Source organism: Rana temporaria, chromosome 4 (assembly GCF_905171775.1).
Source record: "Rana temporaria chromosome 4, aRanTem1.1, whole genome shotgun sequence".
Classification (NCBI taxonomy): domain Eukaryota; kingdom Metazoa; phylum Chordata; class Amphibia; order Anura; family Ranidae; genus Rana; species Rana temporaria.
The window spans coordinates 424828198-424851258 of NC_053492.1; the positions used below are offsets into that span (position 1 = coordinate 424828198).

Here is a 23061-nt window from a genome sequence, read left to right on the forward strand (position 1 = left end):
AGCCACCCTGTCTTCTCTCCAGCGGCTGAAAGGACTCCAGGGAGAAGGGCCAGTCCAGGCCTCTCCCCAGCGGCCGGCGTGTTCTCTGAGAAAGGCAGAGATTGGCTGGGTGAGTAATGCTCTCTTTGGGACAAGGTATCTGGGGTACTGGGTGGGTACCGGAATTGGGGTCTCTCCCAGTGTTAGTCTCCTGCCAAAGGGGGAGATGTGTGACAGACCTAGCCGGGACAGGGGCTTTTGGAGAGGACTGAATGTGAGCCTCTTGCCGTCCGATTATGGGCCAGAACCTCAAAACAGGAAGGCAGATGGGTCATCCCAGCGGACAGTCCTGGAACCTTAAGACTACTTTTCCAACATCCTCGAGTTGACCCGTTTGGGTCCCACTGCGGCTGTTGGACTGTTTCCCAGGGGAAGTAATGTCATGGATCTTGAGATATTAAAGTGTTTCTACTTGACATCTGTTACACAGGAGAGGGACATTCAATGCAAGGACACCGGTTATTGAAATGCTAAGTGGAACCAGCTAGAGAAATACCTTTTATTGTGTTCTGCAGGTTAAGAGCGGGTGTCGGAGACGCTCCGTCTGGCTAAAAACTATGGATTGAAGGTTAATTGAATCTAGATGTATGTGTTTATTGTTCTAAAGGTCAGAAGCCTCCTGTCAGCTGTATTGAATTAGCATTCTATTGTCTAAAGCAATGTAACCTCTCAGAGGTAGTAATTAAGTAGACCGGGTTATTGTGTACATTGATTACCCCCTGGGGCTTCTGTCTCAATACACAAGTCTTTCTATCCAAGCTATTGGACCAATCCCTGTTGACAATTTCAAGTCCTCATTTGCATGGTCAAGGAGGACTTGAGTGAAGACTGGATATACTTTACAATTGACCAATAGGAAAGCGGTTGTTGGGAGTGGGATGTTCCAAATTCTGTATAAAAGTGTGCTGTGTATTTGAAAATAAAGAGTCCTGTTGGAACTTACATACAGCCTGCCTGGTGTTTGTTCTTAATGGGTCCGAATGGCACATAGCTGTAATTCGGATCCCGGAACCTTGGATGACTGGACCATCAGACGTTGCAATCTGCAAGCTGACTCACTGGTAGCAGAGGAGTGTCGGGAGAGCAGGACCTGGGCGAGCAAGGATCTCGTCACAATGAGACACTTTGGTCCAGAATCCTCTGCCACAGGATTCAGCACTCGGATCTCTTTAGCTTGGTTTCTTTAGAACTTTTAGATCCGACAGCCAACACTGTCAAGCCTCTTGGTGTACGGTGCATCCTTCAATGAAGTTTCCAGGCCTTCTCCCAAGGTACCAGCCTCTTGCATGGCCCCATGCAGGATAGGTCCTCCCCTGGCTTCCTTCACCAAGTGGCCTCCGCTCGCAGGATGGACAGCACAGGAACACCTTTGCAGTACAGGCCCCAGCCAGACAACTGGGCCCACCAAACAAATCCGCAGCCCCGGGGCAACGTGGTCCCGAAACTAGGATTCAGAACACGCACCTCGAGTCAGGTCAGGGGTGCCACGAGGCTCGAACGGACCCCGCACCAATGGCGTCTGTCCCTTAAGTACCCCTCCCCAGCATGCACAGCGGGGCGACCACTCCCACTGATTCGCTGCCTAGGGGGACACTCAATACACCTTGCCCTTGCTGCTGCCACTCTTGGCCTGGGGTAGTAATGACACCCCCAGGCGAGCAATGGTGGATACTCTCAGCACAGCGATGGCTGGAACAGAGGCTAAATTGCCCTTAATCACTCTGGTCTGAGCCAAAGAAACAGCTCAGACCCCACTAAATTTAAAGCAGAGCCTGTTCAACAGGAGCAGGGCACTACAGTTATATGGTGACTCTACTATCTATGGAGGAGCAATGGAGACACCCTTGGAAGGCAACATTTTATGGGAGGGAATAATGTTAGATGGACCAGTAGAAAGAATTCGACTTTAAATAAGTGGCTAACAAATTGAAGCTGAACTCCACCAATCACTTTTAAAGCGGAACTACACTGAAAGAAATACTCACCTCTTCATTCCAGTGATGTTGCGTTAACACCGGCTGCGGTCATGTTCTCCCTGACCATTTCTGGGTGCTGGGTTTTCGACCTCTTCATAGGCTGGTGGCAGAACGACGTCATCCCGCACATTCTTCAAGAGAAGATCCTGAGCAAGCAGGTGTTTGTTTTTGCAGAAGAGGCTTCTGCAAATAAAGATCTGCCTGCCAGCAGCGTTTTTATTAGTTACCTTTAGTTTTGCGTCAGCACTGCCTTCCAGCTCCTGGGTTTACACAGCCACATAACTGCTTTAGCCCAATAAATAAGACCTAATTTTCTGAGCCTGTAACCTGCTGTCGAGGAAAGAAATACAGGTTCACTTTAAAGATTTATTTCCCATGTGCATCTAACCAATATTAGAAAGAATATACACTCACTGTAAATGCCTGCAGGGCTTTTATTTTCAGGAGTGATTGTCACAAACCGTTTCTGTATTGAGTGACTACAGTAAGGAAGGGCCACTGCCACCTGTTCCAGGCCTCATTTGCATGAGCTTTGAATAGCAGATCCTATTCACACTTAACAGAGAAATACAAAGACATCCAGATTACATTGTACGAGCTGAGTCACACACACATTGGACTTCTCTTTTGAATCAGAACAGGTTTTAACCTTTTGCTGCCCCTCCCAGTGGCCCTTAAAGTGGCTTTCTGATCAAGCAATCACCGTAAGTTATTGCTAGACCTGCCAGGCTTCACAAGTTTGCAACAAGTCCACATTGCACTACTCCAAATCAACTTTCTTTGCAAACTTCTTGCGAGTTCTGGTTCAGTTGTGTTGTGCTATAGTCCTCCCACCACAGGGGTCACTGTGGCTGAAGTTTCACGCTGTAGACTTGCAGAGCTCTTGTAGTAGACTCACCACTGCAACTTTGTTCTTGTTATAGACTTGCCACGAAAATGTGCTTCAAATTGGAAAAGCGTCAACAAGAATTTGTGCTTCTAGTGCTCTGCAAGTGTACAACTTACCAGTGAAAATGTGCAGCAAGTTAACAGACTTACAATTCAACACTGCCACAAATTTGTAGCAAGTTATCCTTGCTATCCGTGCAGCTTTTTGCTCTACTATTCTTAGTGCAGGTTTGGTGCAGCTTCAGAAAATAGGATCCCATTTATTAGGCTAAAGCAGCCATGTAGCTGTGTAAACCCCGGAGCTGGAAGGCAGTACTGTGCATCACAGCAGTATCAGCAGAGAGCTATTTTATACTCTCCCTCCTCACTTGGCTCTCCTGTGCCTGGAGACTGATAGTCCATTACAATGAAATCCATTAGAGTATTTAGCGTCATAGGCGCCTCTTGCTATGATTAACCCTTGGTGGTGTGGCTGGATTTTTACCTTGGGTTTTGGGTCATTCATTTCTTCTTGAAAACTGAGAAAAGTTTGCCACTTCTTGTTATAATGTATCAAAATTACATTTCATTAATTCCCCTCTGCAGGGCCGATCCTAGGCAGGCTGCATTGCACCCAGGCGCCTGCAGAGGTGGGGGCGCCGAACATCTAACAGACTCTCTAACAGAAGCCCTCTATGTGTCCATCACAGAGGCCTCCCTCCAGGTCCCAATAAAGTACTCTGCTTCTCTTCCTGTATTTTGTTTATTGTTAAGAGATCATGTAAGGATCCCAGATTAATGAAGACTTTGTGGGGGAGCATTTCTGTGGTTGAGTCATTGCCATAGAAACATTTGTAAAGGGGAGGAGTTAGTAAAATGACGACGCCCATGTGGGGGCGCCAGAAATATTTCTGCACCCAGGCGCCTGTGACCCTAGGATCGGCCCTGCCCCTCTGTCTGCATAAAATGGATTACAAACCTAGAGATTGCAAAATCTATTTTTGTGGATTAGCGGCGGTGAGGGTTTGATAGTCTGCCCTCACACCCAACATCAGGAATCCAGTAAGAATATTTTTCTCCATTTTCCCATAGTGCATTGGGAGACAAAGTCCTTCTCCAACACAACCTCTTTTTGTTGTGGATAGAGTGTGGAAGTGTTACAACATCGGACTGTATTCCAAAAAGGTAGATTTCCCCTCACATCCGGTCTAAAAGACAACTTGTCACTAGCACAGGAAGTGAGGGAAAATCTCCCCAATAAGGCACAGTCAAAGAAAATGCTTCCCCACTATATCAAAAACTAAGAAAACCTAATACCTGATAATTGCTGGGGGTGTACAGTTAGAGAAGAACATCAGTTGAGTTACAATTGTAGCGTTTATCATATGTAAACCCTAACATTGAACTTCTCTTATGTGCTCCCTTTTGGTATGGTAAATATACCATTGCAATTTTGTAATATCTGTTCAATATGTGCAAAAATAATTTGCTGATCCTGCCAAAAATCCTGTCCTGTGCCCTGAGCACTCTGCAGCCTAATCAACCATGTCCAGGTTACTTCTGCAGAATACTGAAAACCTCCCCATGTTATAGAGAAGAGGAGAGGGGGAGGTGTTCTGTAGTCCTAATACACTTCCTGTCATTGCATGACAACAGTGCTCCTTCATTGAAACAATAGCCACACAGGGAGAGCATGGTTTTCACTGGGTAGGCCAATTCATAGATCTGCATGGTGAGAAGAGTGGTAAAGCACAACCATTGTGTAGGTTGTAAAATAAGGCTTAGCAGACATTAAAGAGGAGCTCCAGGCTCCTTCTGAAAAAACTTAAAGTTAGAAGCTACAAATACTGAAGCTCAATGGCGGAACTATAGGAGTCACTGCAGTCGCACTTGCGAATGGGCCCTGCTGTTCTGCCGCTGCGGGGGGTGGGGGGGGGGGAAGACCCGGCACCGTTTATTTTTCCAATTGGCCATCGGGTGCTGCCGCCACTATCTTCACTAGGGGAAACCGGCAGTGAAGCCCTGCGGCTTCATAGCCGGATCCCTAATGTGCCCGCGCGTACCGCACTGCGCTGCGCTCTGTGAATGGGCCTGGGAGCGGGTTCCTGTCAAACCGAGTACCTGCTCCCCTCTCCCTCCCCAAAAGGTGCTATTCACAGCAAGCTTAGCTGATCTCTTTGAAAACATATTAAAGCGGGGTTCACCTGAAAATGTTTTTTTTTTTTAAAAGCCAGCAGCTGCTGACTTTTATAAATTAACCCTTACCTGTCCAAGTCACCCGCGACGTCAGCAGCGGAAGCCGAGCGGTATCTCGGCTCTCGGCTTCCCCAGCCGCCATCCTCGTTAAGGCAATCGGGAAGTGAAACGATGCGGCTTCACTGACCGGTTCCCTATTGCACATGCGCGAGTCGCGCTGTGCAGTTCCCACTGGTCCCTGTTGTGTTCTGGGAGCCGAGTGTTTCCCAGAACCACGGAGGGGCCTAACTCCCGCGGGAGTCTATACCCGGAAGTGGTGCAAATACCTGTTTTAGACAGGTATCTGCACCCCCTCCCCCCTGAGAGGCGTCAAATGTGACACCGGAGGGGGGGAGGATTCCCGAAAAGCGGAGGTTCACTTTTGGGTGAACCTCCGCTTTAAAAAGAGTAGGATATTCCCTTCAATTTTTTTTCTTGGCTTGAACTGCGTTCAGCTGCAGTAGACTAAACTAAGAGGTATAATGGACTGCTGCTAATGCAATGGGTTCTACATAACGGTTACTGAAGAAAATCAATATTATGGATTGTAATGATGTAGAGTGCTTTCTTGGGCTTTCTTGGCTAAAAGCCTTTCCTTATGTAATAAGCCTATGTCTTGCAGGTTTTATTTTTTGTTTTTTTTTCTGAAGGTTTACAATCTCTTCAAGCAGGGGAGGGATGTGGTGACAGCTGATATACATAGACAGTTTAAAGGAGGAGAGATACAAAAAGAAAAGAAAAAGAACTCAGCATTGGGGGTAATATTCATTATTTGCCCAATTACCCTGCTGGAAGTGGGGGAGGGGGGGTGTATGGCAGGGTTTGACAAATTTGCTTGGAATCTAGGAGCCAGCTAAAAAAGTTAGGAGCCAGAAAACGCACCCCGTCCCGACGAGCTTGCGCGCAGAAGCGAACACATACGTGAGCAGCGCCCGCATATGTAAACGGTGTTCAAACCACACATGTGAGGTATCGCCGCGATTGGTAGAGCGAGAGCAATAATTCTAGCCCTAGATCTCCTCTGTATCTCAAAACATGCAACCTGTAGATTTTTTTAAATGTCGCCTATGAAGGGTAAAAGTTTGTCGAGCGGACGCAATTTTGAAGTGTGACATGTTGGGTATGAATTTACTCGGCGTAACATTATCTTTCATAATATTAAAAAAAAATGGGGATAACTTTACTGTTGTCTTATTTTTTTAATTAAAAAAAGTGAAATTGTTTCCCAAAAAATTGCGCTTGTAAGACCGCTGCGCAAATACGGTGTGACAGAAAGTATTGCAACGATCGTCATTTTATTCACTAGGGTGTTAGGATAAAAAATATATATAAATGTTTGGGGGTTCTAATTAGAGGGAAGAAGATGGCAGTGAAAATAGTGAAAAATTACATTAGAATTGCTGTTTAACTTGAAATGCTTAACTTGTAATACCAACGGCCACCACCAGGTGGCACCAGCTCACACAAGGAAGAGCTGGGGACTTCACAAAAAAAATAAAATAATGTTTTGTTTTTTTTGCCCACCTTCCAAGCCAAGTCACCAGGAGTCTATTTCTAGTCGCCATGGCGACCTGGCGACCAGGATTTGTCGAGCCCTGGTGTATAGTGACAAAATTAGCTACAAAACAAAAATTCTGGTGTCAGCCACCTGGCTATATTGGGAGGTAGGGGTGTGTGAAGCACAAGACCAGCTAAACAGAACCACACAATTAGTTGGTAGGTAAAACAATTGACCTATAGAGGTTTCATATCTGTTTAACTGCAATTATACTTCATGTAGTAGAATTAAGATTTTAGAAGAAAGAAACAAAAACGCCTATCTGGATTCCCTGGAAAAAGTGAGTGAGCGATGCTCTGGCTGATGGCGTCTTCCTAACACCCAAATACACCATAGGATCGAGATTTATAACCGGCAACATATCAGCCAAAGCAAATGTATTTATTGATACAGGTGGAATACAGATAAACAACAGCTTACGCATTTCACTACAAAGCCTTAGTCATATATAGTATAATTCAAATATATCAAAAATGACCTCTGCCGGGTTAGTCCTCCCATATAAAAAAATATGTACTTTTTTTATACAGTTTGTTAGATCTTTGTTAGATCAGGTTAGATCAATCATTGTTTGCGTTAGATCTCACACAGAAGAAGCAATATTAACAGTTATTTGCTGGGGGGGCTAACCCGTCATCAGCCCCCCTTATCAAATTTTCTGGCCAAAAATCATTCAGGCTAATAGATATTTGTTAGATCCGGTAAGATCAACTTGTTTTAACGTTAGATCTCACATAATTTCTGAGGTATTCCACATACAAAATGAGATTTTAGGTGGTACATATGGATGGACATATGGACGGGTTGGTCCCCCCTTATCACATTTTCTGGGCAAAAATCATTCAGGCTAATTGATATTCATTAGATCCGGTAAGATCAAGTGGTTTTAACGTTAGATCTCACATAATTAGACACTTATTAAGTGATTAATGAGGGGGGCCAGCCACCCCTTATCAATTTTTTTGGCCAATGAGATCTACAAATAATTTTTGCCATGCTATAGACGTGTTGGTACTTGTTAGTCTTTCTGGGCCATATTCTTCAAGAAAGTAGGCGGGCGGCGCGTAAGCCATTTACACTCCGCCGCCCCAACCTACAGGAGCAAGTGCTGTATTCCCCAAACACTTGCTCCGTAGTTTGGGGCGGCGGAGTGAAATTGGCCCGGCGTAGCCACGCGTAACTCCAAGGGGGCGGCTTCTATTTAAATTAAGCGCCCCCCTGATTCTAACGAACTGCGCATGCGCCGGGCTTAAAATAGCCCATTGCGCATGCTCCAGTTCTCGGCGTAAAACGTCAATGACGCCGACGTGTGCGTCATTGACGTAAAGTAGTATTCAAGAACGACTTAGTAAAACGACGTACCCGACGCCATACTTAACATGGCCTACGTGGGACTGGCGTAAGGTTACCCCTCATATAGCAGGGGTAACCTTACGCCTACGCAAACGACGTAAGCGACGGTTACGCGACGCAAATTTGTTGGGGAATCAGCGTATCAGGCTCATTTGCATAAGCAAATGAGACCTGAACGTAAACGCCATCTAGCGGCCGGCGGAGTAATTACATTTAAGATCCGACAGTGTAAGTGACTTACACATGTCGGATCTTAAGCGTATCTATGCGAAAATGATTCCAAGAATCACTCGCATAGATACACTGGCCAAAAAAGAGAGATACGATGGAGTATCCTGAGATACTCCATCGTAACTTTACTCAGAATATGGCCCTCTATAGTTAGAAGACTGCAGACCACCTACCCCTCAGATCAATGTACTACTGTTTTGTAAACTATTTCAAGTGTTCATTATCAATACAAACGTTTTAGCTAGGTAGTCAGTGTATTGTTACAGAGAGAACTTTAAGCAGAACTCCAGACTCCAGACAAAAATAAAAATGAACAGCTAATTAAAAGATAAAATAACAAAACCAGCTTTTGCTTCAATAATTGCCTTCAAACCAGAGCCCTTCATCCCCCAAAGTACTTTATTTTTGCCTCTAGGTGTCCTCAATCTGATGACCAGCATCATTTAACGCCTTTCCTCTGATCCCAGGTTAGCATGGACCTGTCCCAGTCTGTAACTAGACAGTGAAAGGAGAAGTAGCACAGTGATGAACTCATCTTTCTGTAAACTCTCCTCCCATCAGTACAGGTCGGATTGACTCTTTGTGCTGCTTTTTTCCTCTCACACTCCAGTTCTTCTGTACAGGAGACTGACAGAGGCTGATCAGGTTCTTGCATTAAAAATTGATCAATTATTGATTACAAAGCTGCATTTCATTACTCCCTACTCCGTATATGATACAGATTATAATGCACGGTTACAGCAGGCCTACAACAGGTTACAACAGGCCTTATCACCAAACATAAGGGAAAGTCATTGAAACTGTGCTTGGATCTTGGCACCCTGTAACAGGAAATCACATATTGTTAATATTCTTCCTGTCACAGTATCAGCTTCCTGTGATCTCTTAAAATACTTAACAGACCAACCTGCCAACCGAGGAGTAAGCACTGTTCAGTGCATGTGTAACTTAAAGCGTTTGTTACCCCTACACTTCATATTCCTGATATGTGCCCGTTGTACCATGTACCTGTTCTCTTTTTTTTTCTTCCTTTGTGTGAAATCCCCGGTGTTTCAGACAGTCCCTCTGCTTTCCTATTAAAAACTGACCACGCCGAGCAGGAGAGAACAATGTGGTTTGTTCTCTAGCTATGCTGGGAACTCAGTGTACTCTCCTCCAATGATCAGACTTGTCCTAACACGCCCCCGTTGCACAGCCATTTACTTTGAAGCTCAGTGTACTGCTGCTTCTCCTCCCCCAGCTCTTATGCAGCTGAGAACAGAGGGAATGTGATCACTAATAAAAAAAGAGAAAGGGGTATTTATAATGTTTTTTTATATCTATACCAATATGTTGAAACTGAATGGGTTGTTTTACAAGGTGATCGTTTACAATCACTTTAAAAAAGGTTAAATCAACCAAAACTAATGGTAAAACAAGCCTTAAAGCGGGGGTTCACCCTATTAAAAAAAAAAAAAAAAAAAATTCGGCATCGTAGCGCGAGCTACAGTATGCCGGTCTTACATTTTTTATCCCCGTACTCACTGTTTAATCCTACCTAGACGATTCCGACTGCCCACGGGGAATGGGCGTTCCAATCCAGACGGAAAGTGATTGACGGCCGGCTCTGGCGCGCCACGCTTCTCCGGAAATAGCCGAAATAGGCTTGGCTCTTCACGGCGCCTGCGCATAGCCTGTGCGCAGGCGCCGTGAAGAGCCGAGACCTACTCCGGCTGTCTTCGGGGAGCGTGACGTGCCAGAGTCGGCCGTCAATCACCCTCCCTCTTGCTAGGAACGCCCATTCCCCGCGGCAGACGGAATCGTCTAGGTACGATTAAACAGTGAGTACTGGGATAAAAAATGTAAGACCGGCATACTGTAGCTCGCGCTACGATGCCGAATTGTATGCTGAAATGTTGTTCAGCAGGGTGAACCATCGCTTTAAATACCCAAGCCCAATTTTGCAACTTTGACATGCGTTAGTAAAACCGTGCATATCATCACAATTACTTTGTGCATCCAGGTGAATTATACCTTGTTTTTTTCAGGACAAAGTGGGCTTTCATTTGGTGGTAAATGGTAATGGATAGCTCCTAATTTTGTTTATTATCTAAAGAAAACTGACCCAAAATAGTAAAAAAAAAAAATATATATATATATATATATATATATATATATATATATATATATATATATATATATATATATATATAATTTTTTTTTTTTTTTTTTAAATGAAACTGTATATTTCTTGCCACTACCATAACCTACCACCAAAGAGCACCCCAAAATAAATTCTCGAGCTCCTGGCGATCGCAGCGATGCCACATATGCGTATGTTAGCTTTTATTTGTACCCGTAGTACAGCCCAGAAACAATAGTGCACATTTTGCTTCATTTTTATCCTGCCTAAAATTAGTATCGCCATCGGTGTGACACTGATACTAATTAAAGTGGAAGTAAACCCTTCAATTTGATAGTTACAAAAACAGTTAACATTCCCGGCATGCTGGAAATGCTAGCTGTCACAATTGTTTGTGCTCTCAACCAAACTGCCAAACCATCCAATGGCTGGTTTTATAACAGGTCACATGTACAGCATCATGGCAGTTGCAGATTAAACAGAGGTCAAGATGGCCGCTTCCTTGGCTGAAAACGATAGGAGGGTTTACTTCCACTTTAAAGAAAAAAAATTAATAAAAAATCCTGTCCAAAAAATACTGACCCTGACCCAAACCTTAACCCTGGGGCTGACCTAGAGCAAACCTTGATCTATGTTTTTTTTATTATTTTTTATTACAATTTTATTTTTATTTATTTTTTCTCTACACACACACTTTTTTTTCCCCATCTCTGCAAGGACAAGAGATACAATGAATATGTCTAATCCATTCACAGAGACAGAAGACACAGGGGCGGGCTTCACAGTGACTGATCACTATGATAGTCAATCAGACGATCAGGTGACCTTGAATCGGAGGTTCCAGGTCCTGATGGTTAGAACGGGGCCATCGGTGAGCCCCCGGTCTCTATGCTGGGAGCACGCCATCTGGGGCACAAAGGGATATACACAGATGTGCGGCTCCGCAGAAAAAAGCCCAGTCCAGTGAGGACGGTCGGCGTGCAGCGGTAAAAGTCCAACTCAAGCCGAAACTTTTATTTTAGTTTATGATGGAGAATGAAAGGTTTAGTGTCCCTATAGAACATAATACTTGTTTCTTCTTGCTCTGTCTCCAAGAAAGAAAGTGAAGAGAAATCTCCCTCGAGCTCACCATGCCTGCATTGGATACATATTGATTTGGCGAGACTGAAATTGATTGTACAAAGATTGTATTATCAGATTGTAATGTGTCTGGTGACTCTGATGTTGAGGCACAGACAGGTCCAGGCAAATTCAGACAAAATTTGCAATAACTGAATCACCCGGTCAGGGCCGCCATCAGGGGGGTACAGGCAGTACACCTGTAAGGGGCCCGGAGGTCCCCAGGGGCCCGGATGGCAAACCCCTTTAAAAAAAAAAAGGGGTCCCCAGGGGCCCACATGGCAACTCCCCTTTTTTTTTAATTTATTTTTTATTAAAAAAAATATATTTTTTTTAAATATATTTTTATTTTATTTTTTATTAAAAGGGTTAGAGGTCCGGAGGTCCCCAGGGGCCAGAAGGCCCCCAGGGCCCCGGATGGCAACCCCCCGCTTCTCATTTTCAGGCGGCGGCACCCCCCCCCCCCCGGTTCTCTGCTCCAGGGGGCCCATGCCTGAAGCTGTGTAAGGCGCCCCATAATTCCTGCCCTGCTCCCGGTGAATCTGGATCTCATCTAGCTTGAGGACATCCAGCTCCATCCATAGCAATTTCCTTCCCAAACTGACTCTGGTCTGCACCTTTCTTTCATTGGATTTCAGTTCTTTTTAGTTTTAAAGTCTAAGTTCCCCTTTGTGAAAAAATAAATATAATAAATGCACATATATATTTGCAGGGAAAAAAACAATTGCATTTATTGCATTGCACCCGCAATCAGTGTATCACAAGTGCACAGGCTTTCAGTTACAGAATTGAAGGCAACATGAATGAAGCGTGCTGATCTGCCACAGTGGAAGACGGGACATGACTGTGTGAGTGGAACCACACAAAGCCGCGCCATTTTCAAAATGCGACAGTGGGGAGAGAAACCCCTGTCCACTAACTATGCAACTTTTTGTTGGTTTGGTAAAGATTCTACCATACAAGAAAGGTACTAGCATTTGGTAATGACCATGGCAAAGTGCGTTGGGCCAAACATTTTTAATTGCGACGATTAGCTAGATAGTTCTACATCTTACCTAGAGCTCCTTGACAAATGTCTGTCCGAGTTGCTCCTCCTGAGATGAACTGAGGGCTGGAACACAACTCCTAAAAGGCAATCAGGACATAGTATTAACAAAGTATAGTGCATTGAAATAGCATTTTAATGAAAGGTCCTCCCCCTGCCTTCACCTCTATACATAACTTTTTATGTCACTGCTGGCATGAGGAAAAGGGGATAAACTATAGAGCAGGGATATGCAATTAGCGGACCTCAAGCTGTTGTAAAACGACATCAGGGATGGACTGGCTATCGGGACTACCGGGAGATTCCCGGTGGGCCGATGGCTCAGTGGGCCGGTCGGAGGTCTGCGGCGATCTACTGGTCAATCGCCGACAGCTGGCACCTGACGGGTAGATCGAGATTAGCCAGCATGCAGAGTAGCATAGGAAGCGCATGTTCTCTCTCAAGTCACACTGCGGCTGCTCCCCGCCTCCTGGTGGCCCCCTCTTCTCTCTTCTCGTAAATCCCCCATTGGCTTGTGACATCATCTGGGATAGACGAGAAGAGAGAAGGGGCCGCTGGGGGGCGGGGAGCAGCTGCAGCGTGACTTGAGAGAGAACACAGTTCAACACACGCTTCCTGTGCTACTCTGCATGCTGGCTGGTAAACAATGTGCCCTGATGTGCTATGTGCCCCGTGCCCTGATGTGCTCCGATGTGCCCCAATCCCCCGATGTGCCCCATGCCCCGATGTGAAGGGCCATTATGTGCTGTGCCCTGTACCTTGATATGATGTGCAGATAATGACAGGGTGCTCATCTTTGGCCTGACATAAACAATCTAAAAATATATACAGAATAAAAATAAATAAAAAAAAGCACTCCGCAAGCTTCCTCTGTGTTTATGGATGTGCGCCAATGTTGCTCTTTGTCTTATACCTTCAGTTAATGGAATTCTCCATAATGGGCGCTGCTGACTCTTCATTTTCTGAGAGGCAGACAGAAGTCAGATTGCACTTCCCACATTTAGTCAAAATAAAGAGCGAACAGTAATGGCTATTAATGTCAGTAATGTCAAAACCTGGAAGCTCTGCAGGGTTATTGAAGATAGAGGAGGCTGTACATCATTGTAAGGCGGATTTCTGGAGTTGCCAAGTCCTGGTCAGGCATGATGCACTGCAGGTGGCTTCAACCCCAGAACTAGCACCACTACCTTGTGTCCGGCAACAATGGTCACCCAAGCAGGATGAAAACCTTGTAACCGTGATCATCATAGGTCCTCTTTATAGGTCACACATGAAAATGTTCCATCCAAACCAATTTGGCATACATAAAGTACATAGTTGTTTGAGACTTTGAGTGTGCCTCCTTGAGTATAGTAAACACTAATCAATTATAAAAGTTAAAATGTTTTTATTCCAAAATATTGCAATTTAAAAAAAAAGGGTTTGTTTTAAAAACATATTCTCAAACTAGTTGTCCAGGGTGATGTTGTCCTGGCCTTGAGATCCAACATCCTTCTCCCCCTTCCTTCCACTTCTCTTGCGCCCCCTCTCTTAGATTTTCTTCCCCCTTCTTTCTTCAACCACTTTACAACCACTTTAAACATGCAGGTATATTATCTTTTGATATCCAGATTTGTGTCATTGTCCATTGCAGGGGCGGCCCGTGCATTCTGGGCGCACAGGCACGGGCGTCCATTGCAGGGGCGGCCCGTGCATTCTGGGCGCACAGGCACGGGCGCGGCCCTCCCCCCAACATGAATTCCTATGGCGGGGTAGAGCTGCATGATTTTGGCTAAAATGAGAATAACGGTTTTTTTTTCTTAGTATAAAGAGCACCATTCTCGCTGTGTAACATCTTCTTTCACACTATGCAAAAAAAATGGGCTAACTTTACTGTTTATTTTATTTATTATTCATTAAAGTGTATTTTGTTTTTTAAATTGCGTTTAAAAAACCACTGCACAAATACGGCGATCTAAAATAATGCAACAACCATCATTTTATTCTCTGGGGTCTCTGCTAAAAAAAAAAAAAAAAAAAAAAAAATCATGTTTGGGAGTTCCAAGTAATTTTCTAGCAGCAAATAATGATTTTTACTTGTAAGCAACAAATGTCAGAAAAGGTTTGGTCTTTAAATGGTTAAACTTCCTTCATCTACAAGTTCTTTCCTTTGATAACGAAAAGATACTTTGTTTCTACTTATTTTGTTGTAATAAAATGAATCTTGTTTTTCCAGCTGTGAGAACTTTCTGCACTTGTTAGAAAGCTTGTGACATGCTGTTTTGAAGATCGGGAAGGAAAAAAGACTGCGAATAGGTTTCAAAATAGGGTGACCATAGCGAATGAATTTTCACACTACAGTTACTCCCCGCCAATCAGGAGGCAGGTCAGTGAGACCTGTTTCCCGATTGGACAAAGTGCCAGGTGATCCTATTGAATGCCTAGCGCTGTGGAAGAGGAGACACGCTGGAGCCGGACCCGCCGCTGCCCGGAGGACACAGCCTGCTGCATTATAAGTGCTGGATATCCCAGGGGGGAGGGTTACAGTGCCGCAAGTCCTGTGGCCCGGGGGGGGGGGGGGGGGGGTTACGGTGGGGTTATCAGTGCCGTGCCGCCCAGAGGGGGCGTAGTTTCGTTCTGATTGGGGGTGGGGTGGTTAAGGCCACCAGCTGCCACTGGTCCATTGTCTGATGTGGGCAATTTTTTGAGGGTTGGAAATTTTCCATTTTTCATATTTGTCCATTTTTCATTCATTATACAATTGTAGCGGATTATATTACAAAAATGAATTCACCCCTTTTTTGTGAGTATTCAAAGTATTTTCACACAGTTTTGTGCTTTTTAGTCAATCACTATGTAGGCTTTATGCCAAATTGTCAAAGTGTAGTGTGTAGGGGTAAAGTGTAACCTAGTAGTTGTCCCTTACTGGCTACGGTGTCCCCTTTATCTCTGACCTCTGGTTCTCACTTGCTTCTGGAGGAGTGATCGTCCCAAGTGGCAACCGCTTCTCCTTCACCTCTGGCAACACTCGGTTTACCGTCCGGCTGAACCTCTGCAATGATCAGGCTCCCCTCGGGATGAGCCTCTACCACGTGGTTAGGCCTCAGCCTGGGGCTAAAAGAACACTGATCACCTGACTCATTCCCCTTGTCATTCTAATGCCAAAGGCAGCAGTGACACATATTGACAGAAGAGAGAAATGCCCCAGATTCAGGCGTAGGGCACAAAGTCAGTGGATATAACTACCTATTAGCCAGGCTAGTTACTACCTAGCATAACTAAGTTTGTTATCAACCCTGCCTAATAACAGTGTGCTACATCTATATTGGTATCTTGGAACATAAAATCATGGATACAATTTTCTCACCCCTTTCCTGTATCTTCAATTGCAGTACAATGCTCTCATGTCCTAGGGGTATCAAAGTGTTCATTGTGCAGCGTCCCACTCAGGACATGTGGGAACTGCAAAAGTATTACTTCTTTGTCATTGCTATATTGCATGTCATTTTGCATTGTATACCTGTGGTATCCCTGTTCATAGGCTGGTCAGGTGTGCTTCATACTTCCCACCACAAGATGGGGATAGCACCACTCTGGGAAATCTATCCCAGCTCAGGCTTATCCGTGGTCAGTAGTGGAGTACAGGAAGCAGTGAGGAGAGGAAAGGAGAATGTGAAGGTCAGTCCAGAGAAGGGACACATTTAAACTGCTAAAATCAAAGGATAAAAGCCATTAATCGGCAGCAAAGACCTTTGAGTATAAAGGTGAAGGATTTATTAGCCTCTGGCAACCTCACTCATGTCACTGGATTCAAAAAGGACCAGACACAAGTAAGCATTATTACTGAACCACACCCTGAGTCCAGGCCTACTAAAGCTTATTAGCAGTGGATCAGCAGAATTCCTCTATTTACCCAGAGACTGTATTCTAACTGGATGTTTGTACTGCAACCAAAACCAGACACAGTAAAAGTTGTGAGTTGTATTCTGCCACTGCCTATCTCATTCTTTAACATTGTTACTACAACTGGTTGTACCACCATTAACGGTACTGGCGTCACGACAATTATCATCAAGGGACCCAGCCGCCACAAGCACTCTAAACACCCCTGTCATCACGGGCACCTCAACCACCATCTTGGCTGGCGTTTCCCTATCGCAGAGCGTGCCCCGGAGGATCCTGTGCTGTCTTCCCTTTCACTGTGCGACCGGCCCAGGGAGGCTTTCTGCTAACCGTGAGTAAACTGATGAACTGTATTATTGCTGTCTCTCATCGGCCCACCGTGCACCTCACGTGTTCCCCTGCGGTTCTGGCTCGTCGCATAAGAAAAATTGGCGTCACGAACAGGATAATTACCCCTGCGCCTTATCTAAAAGACTGTCGCATCAGAATAAGCCCCTTTGCTTTATTGAGAGACTATTTACTTATTGCATGCTGTGTGGGGCCACAGAACTGTTTAAACTGTTTAAAAGTTGCATGGAAGCGTTATCCCAGTTATCAGCATAAAAATCGCAGCATCCAAAGTGAGAAAATCAGACATTTGTGTGTTAACAAAACTGCATGCAGTATTTGAATTGACTATTTCCATTCACTTAAAATGGCTGCCAGAGACCTTCTTGTTAAAAAATTCCTGTGCCATCACTGTGGATAGGTTAGTGACACCCCCTGAAGAGCGGGAAAGTTTGGTGCCACCCATTCATGCAAAATCGCCTTTCCTTTGCTGTGTCAATCCTGGGAGGAAAGTGTGACAAACGCACGCCCCAGAAGTCGCGAGACTTTGCATGCGAGAAAAAGGAGAGAAAATAATCGCAGTTGCTTGCCGTCCGAGCAGTAATCGCAGCCTGTCAGGTGCCTCTACTAACTATAAGGAGCACTGATAGCTGGAACTCTGCCAGAGACCCAAAATCAACATCGCTGCAGCATTGCATTCAGCTGGCATTAAATTCTTAAAGGACCATACACCCGCAAGACAGCGGTTGCCCATAGCAACACCGCACAAAAAGTGTCTAAAAACGCATTTGACTTACCTAACTAGAACTCACCTGCTGTTACCATGTCTGTGCAAGGAGATGACGTGCAGCCCGACCTCAGAGGACCCCCTGCATCAGCCGCAGTCGGTCCCAATGCAATACCAACCGCTGCAGCACCAAGTTTAATGCCTTTAACCATGCCTTATTATTTTGGAGCCCCCTGGTTCCCACGATATTCTGGGGAAATTCATACTTTAAGGGACTTTAAAGAAAAAATTCTGGCTATGTTCAGATTGTACCCTGTATCCCCAGAGCAACAGATGGAGATTCTTCTTGCGCAATTGGAAGGAGCTGCGCTCAGAGAAGTGAAATCTTGGCCGAGCTCAGAGAGAAAGACCATGGAGCAGATTTTTCAACGTCTCTACACCACCTTTGAACCCAGTACCGTGTCAGAGGTCAAGATGAGGTTCTTCAGCAAGAGACAGCAATCTGGTGAGTCACTCAGAGACTTTGCATTATCTTTGCAGGAAGCCCTTAGAGCTGTTGTCCAAGTAGACCCCCGTGAGGCAGAAAATCAGGACAAAACCCTGAAAGAACAATTTATTGAAGGCGTCCATACAGACAATCTAAAGAGCCAACTAAGAATGTTAGCCGCCCAACATCCAAGCGCTACCTTCTTAGATTTTAAAGAACTAGCTATCAGCATACTAGGAAAAAGCCCACCAACAGAACCTGTTAGATCTGTTGACGTGCCTGTATCACAGCTGGTTACCCCTGTAAAGCCTTTACCTATAGTCAGTCAGGCAACCCAAGCTCCAGTTCCTGACGCAGTTGCTGCCTTGACTGAGCAAGTCCGTTTTCTGACTAAAAGTCTGGAGAAAGTCCACCAAAAATTGGAACAATGGGAGAAACCATTAATGCTAGAGGATGAGAAACCTGTGTCCAGAAGACTCTTCCCCTCTAATTCTAGAGAGACTTATTCCAGAAATTCTGGCGGACGCCCCCCTGACCACACTAGTACCCCTAAGCGGCCTATCTGCACGTACTGTCACAAACCAGGCCATACAGGAGCAACCTGCTGGCAGTTAAACGAGCAACCCCCGAGGCCAAGGACCACCCCTCGGGAGGTAAACCAATAGGTCCAGAAGATCCCCACTGGATGCCAAGATACGTTGGATCCCGTCCTGAAGTGGCACTTCAAATAAATGGAGTCCCTTTTGTTGCCCTAGTTGACACCGGATCCCAAGTCACCACCATCCAACAAGCAGCCTTTGAAAAATACTGGGATCAAAATCAGCTTACCCAGCCTCCAGAATCCTGGCTGAGTCTCATAGCCAGTAACGGCAAACCCATACCAGTCCATGGTTATTGGGAACCTACCATTCAAGTAGGAGGGACTACACTACCTCGACAAGGCCTCATTGTGGTACAAGTCAGAGACAATAACCCTAACCCTCCAATAGTCCTAGGAATGAATGTCCTCAGGAACTGTTATGTTGAGATGCTAGAAGCCTTGCACCAGTTAGTGCCTACTGCCCCTCCTGATTCTAAGAAGGTGATCCAACAAACCATCCGTGTACTAAATGCGCAACAGAGATTCACCAACGAAAAAGGAGAAATTTGCTGTGCCCGCATCCGGGATAAGCAACCTGTGATCCTCAAACCCAACACCGAAACTCTCTTGTGGTGCCGAGCTGTGGTCGGAATCCAAGGTCAAGACTACCAAGCCCTGGTAGAGCCTGTTGTTTTGGAAGACTATCCTCTAGTTAGAGCTGCCAGGAGCCTAGTAACCGTCTCTGAAGGTAAAGTGCCTATACGACTCCTAAACTTGAGTGATAGCAGTGTAACACTATCAAAACACCTTCCTATTGCACAGCTAATCCAAGTCACTTTTCAAGATGTCATCAGTGTGGCTACAGCTACCACAGAGCAAAGTACCAAGAGACAGAACCCCCAGGACCAAAATGTAAACACATCCTGGTGGAAAGAACTTCATGTGGGAGATGCTTCCACACCAGCAGACCAAATAGAGGGAGTACTAAAAATTGTGAAGGAGCTTCACCTTGCCTTCAGTAAGCATCCCACAGACTATGGAGAAGTGGATATCATCAAGCACTCCATTCCTACAGGTTCACACCCACCGATCAAGGAAAGATATCGGCCTATACCACCAACTATGTACCAATCTGTAAAGCAAATGATCCAAGAGATGAAGGACTCCAATGTCATTAGAGACAGCCATAGTCCATGGGCTGCACCTCTAGTCCTTGTCCGTAAAAAGGATGGTAACATCAGATTCTGTGTGGATTACAGAAAAATTAACCAAATCACCCACAAGGATGCTTACCCTTTACCACGCATAGAGGAATCTTTGACAGCTTTAGGATCTTCAGCCTACTTCTCTACCCTTGATTTAACCAGTGGATACTGGCAAGTACCCATGGCACCTGAAGATCGTGAGAAGACTGCATTTACCACCCCGATGGGCCTATTTGAGTTCAACCGCATGCCTTTTGGACTTTGCAATGCGCCCGGAACCTTTCAAAGATTAATGGAGCATTTTTTAGGACACAAAAATTTTGAAACCGTCCTGTTGTACTTAGATGATGTCATCATCTACTCCAAATCTTATGAAGATCACTTGAAACATTTGGCCGAAGTTTTTCAAATCCTCATTAAACATGGACTCAAAGTCAAACCATCTAAGTGCTATCTACTGAAGACAGAAGTCAAATACTTAGGGCATATTGTAAGCTCTGAAGGTGTTAAACCGGATCCAGAGAAGATAGCCGCAGTCCGAAATTGGCCTACTCCTACTACAGTGAAAGAAGTGAGGAGCTTTCTCAGTTTCGCAGGATACTACAGACGCTTTATTCCTCACTTTGCCCAAATTGCGGGGCCAATATTAGAACTTCTGAGAGGACATCCTAAGAGGTACCAAAAGTCTCCAATACCAGTTGAATGGAACACAGAAAGAGAAATTGCCTTCCAGCTCCTAAAGAAGAAGTTAACAGAACCACCAATCCTAGGCTATCCAGATTACCAGCAACCATTTCGTCTTTACACAGATGCTAGTAAGAAAGGTCTGGGAGCTGTCCTATCGCAGGTACAGGAAGGAAAAGAAAGAGTTATTTCCTACGCTAGTAGATCTCTTAAAGGTACTGAAAGAAACGACCAAAACTATAGTTCCTTCAAATTGGAATTCCTCGCACTTGTGTGGGCTGTTACAGAAAAATTTAAAGATTACCTTGCCGCAACACCATTTGTGGCCTTCACAGATAACAACCCGCTAGCACATCTGAATACCGCCAAGTTGGGAGCATTGGAACAAAGATGGGCCTCACGCCTAGCTAACTACGATTTCACCATAAAATACAGAACAGGAAAAGCAAATGAAAATGCGGATGCATTATCCCGTCTGCCTACCCAAGAAGACCCTACTACACAGGAAGATGTTTGGGAAGAGGTAGAAATGCCAGCTTTTTACAAAAATTTTGCCCAACAAGACATAATCACCATCAAAGGAAGAAAAGTCCTTAATCTTCAACAACAAGTGGATCCAAGATCCCAAGTGGACAAAGAAAGGTGGATCAAGCTGCAAAATGAAAGCAGAGTGTTGGGAGAACTGCAAGATTTCTTCACCAGCGGAAGAATCCCTGAAAGAATTCGCAGAAGAAATGCTGATCCAGAATTGTCAAAACTTTGGAGACACAGAAAACATCTCTTCCTACAGAAGGGCCTACTATTAAGAAGAACTTTAGACCCAATTACCTCGGATTGTCTATACCAAATCTTAATACCACGCCGAGATGCAAGAATCATTCTTGAGATGTATCATGATCAATCAGGACACTTTGGCGTGCAGAAGACAGAAGCCACCATCCGTAGAAGATTCTACTGGATTGGGATGAGAGGAGACATTGAAAAGTGGTGTCGAGAGTGTTCCACCTGTGCTGTTGGAAGAAATGAAAAACATGACCAAAAAGCACCCTTACATCCCATTTTAAGTCGAACACCGCTAGAAATAGTTGCAATTGACCATGTGAAGCTGGAACCAAGTCGCTCAGGTTACACATACGCCATGACCATCATTGATCATTATACCAAATTTGTTGTAGCCGTACCTGTCAAGGACCTGACCGCTAGAACAACTGCAGATGCCTTCTGGAAACATTTCCTACTGCCATATGGATGCCCAGAAAGAATCCTTACAGATCAGGGATCTGCCTTTGAGTCGCAACTCTTCAAAGAACTGTGTACACTTCACAATTGCCAGAAAATCAGGACCACAGCCTACCACCCTCAAGGGAATGGACTTTGCGAGAAAATGAACCAAACTTTAATTGAGATGTTAAGAGCAGTACCACCTGCTACAAGAAGTGATTGGCCTACTCTATTGCCTCAGTTGATGTACACCTACAATAACACGATTCACTGTTCTACTGGGTATACACCTTACTATCTCATGTTTGGCCGACAAGGTAAACTACCTGCTGACCATACTTTGGGCGTACAAGTGCCTGATGCAATCAACCCCCTACCAAAGACTGATTGGGTGAGTGAGCACCAAAGACGTCTAATTGATGCACAAGAAATTGTTCAACATCGTATGGAACGTGCTCATGAAAAGCAACAAAGAGATTATAACCAATCTGCCAAAGCAGAACCTCTCAAAATTGGTGACCATGTATGGTTAAAAAACAACCATCGCACCAGCAAGTTAGATAGCAAATGGGAGAGAGAACCTTACACCATTACAGCTATTCTCAATCCAGAGACTGATACTTATGAGATCACTAAAGAAAACAAATCGCGTGTAGTACATCGCAATCGCCTTAAGTTATGTCTCAAGGAAAGTACTCAAGAAGAAACTCTTCAAGAAGAAGCTGTCCAAGAGGAAACACAATCCATAGAACCAGAGCCTACAAAACCATCTGATTCAGAGAATCCACTACAGTCTTTTGGAAAAGCATTATTAGACTCTGATCCTTTACAATGGTTCCTTACACCATGGCTCAATATCTTAGTGCCTGCCAAGACCAATACAACCGCACTTCAACCAGAGGAGCTACCTCAAGAAATGTCTACTACCGCTCAAGAGACACCAAGTTCCCTTGAAACAAGGCCTGTAGAAACTCAGCCACTAAGAAGATCTGACAGAACTACAAGAGGACGACCACCTGTCCGTTTGGAGGATTACCTGCACCAGCAGCCGAGAAGTCGACTACCGACTCTGTCATCTCATCGTTGAGTGCATCCTTACATCGTCTGAAGTTCCAGAGTGAGAAGAAGACTTACTTGGGATATTATGTTTATTTCCTTTAAAGGACTTTTCAAAAGGACTACATACCTACTGTTTTGCAACGTTCAAGCCTGCACCCGGAGATAGACTTTCACGTATCTGAGCCTCCGTGATATTCATCTGTTGACATTTTCCTGTGCCCAGGGAACGGACTCATACCCTGTGAGCCTCCTGAGATGTTATTTTTGTTTTGTTTTCCTTTTTCCATCTCATCGTGGACTATTCTGGTTTTGCCATACATCACCAGTCTTCAGAGGAAAAACTA

The 23061-nt window shown here is 44.8% G+C and overlaps 1 protein-coding gene across 1 annotated transcript in view; it reads right to left on the reverse strand.

The window, feature by feature from the left end:
• The window catches only part of LOC120937867 (calpain-2 catalytic subunit-like), a 145237-nt gene that overhangs the window by 106539 nt on the left and 15637 nt on the right, over positions 1-23061 (reverse strand). The window contains exon 2 of the mRNA XM_040351393.1: positions 12556-12625. Within this exon, the coding sequence (XP_040207327.1) occupies positions 12556-12625 (70 nt within the window). The remainder of the gene's footprint in view (positions 1-12555; positions 12626-23061) is intronic.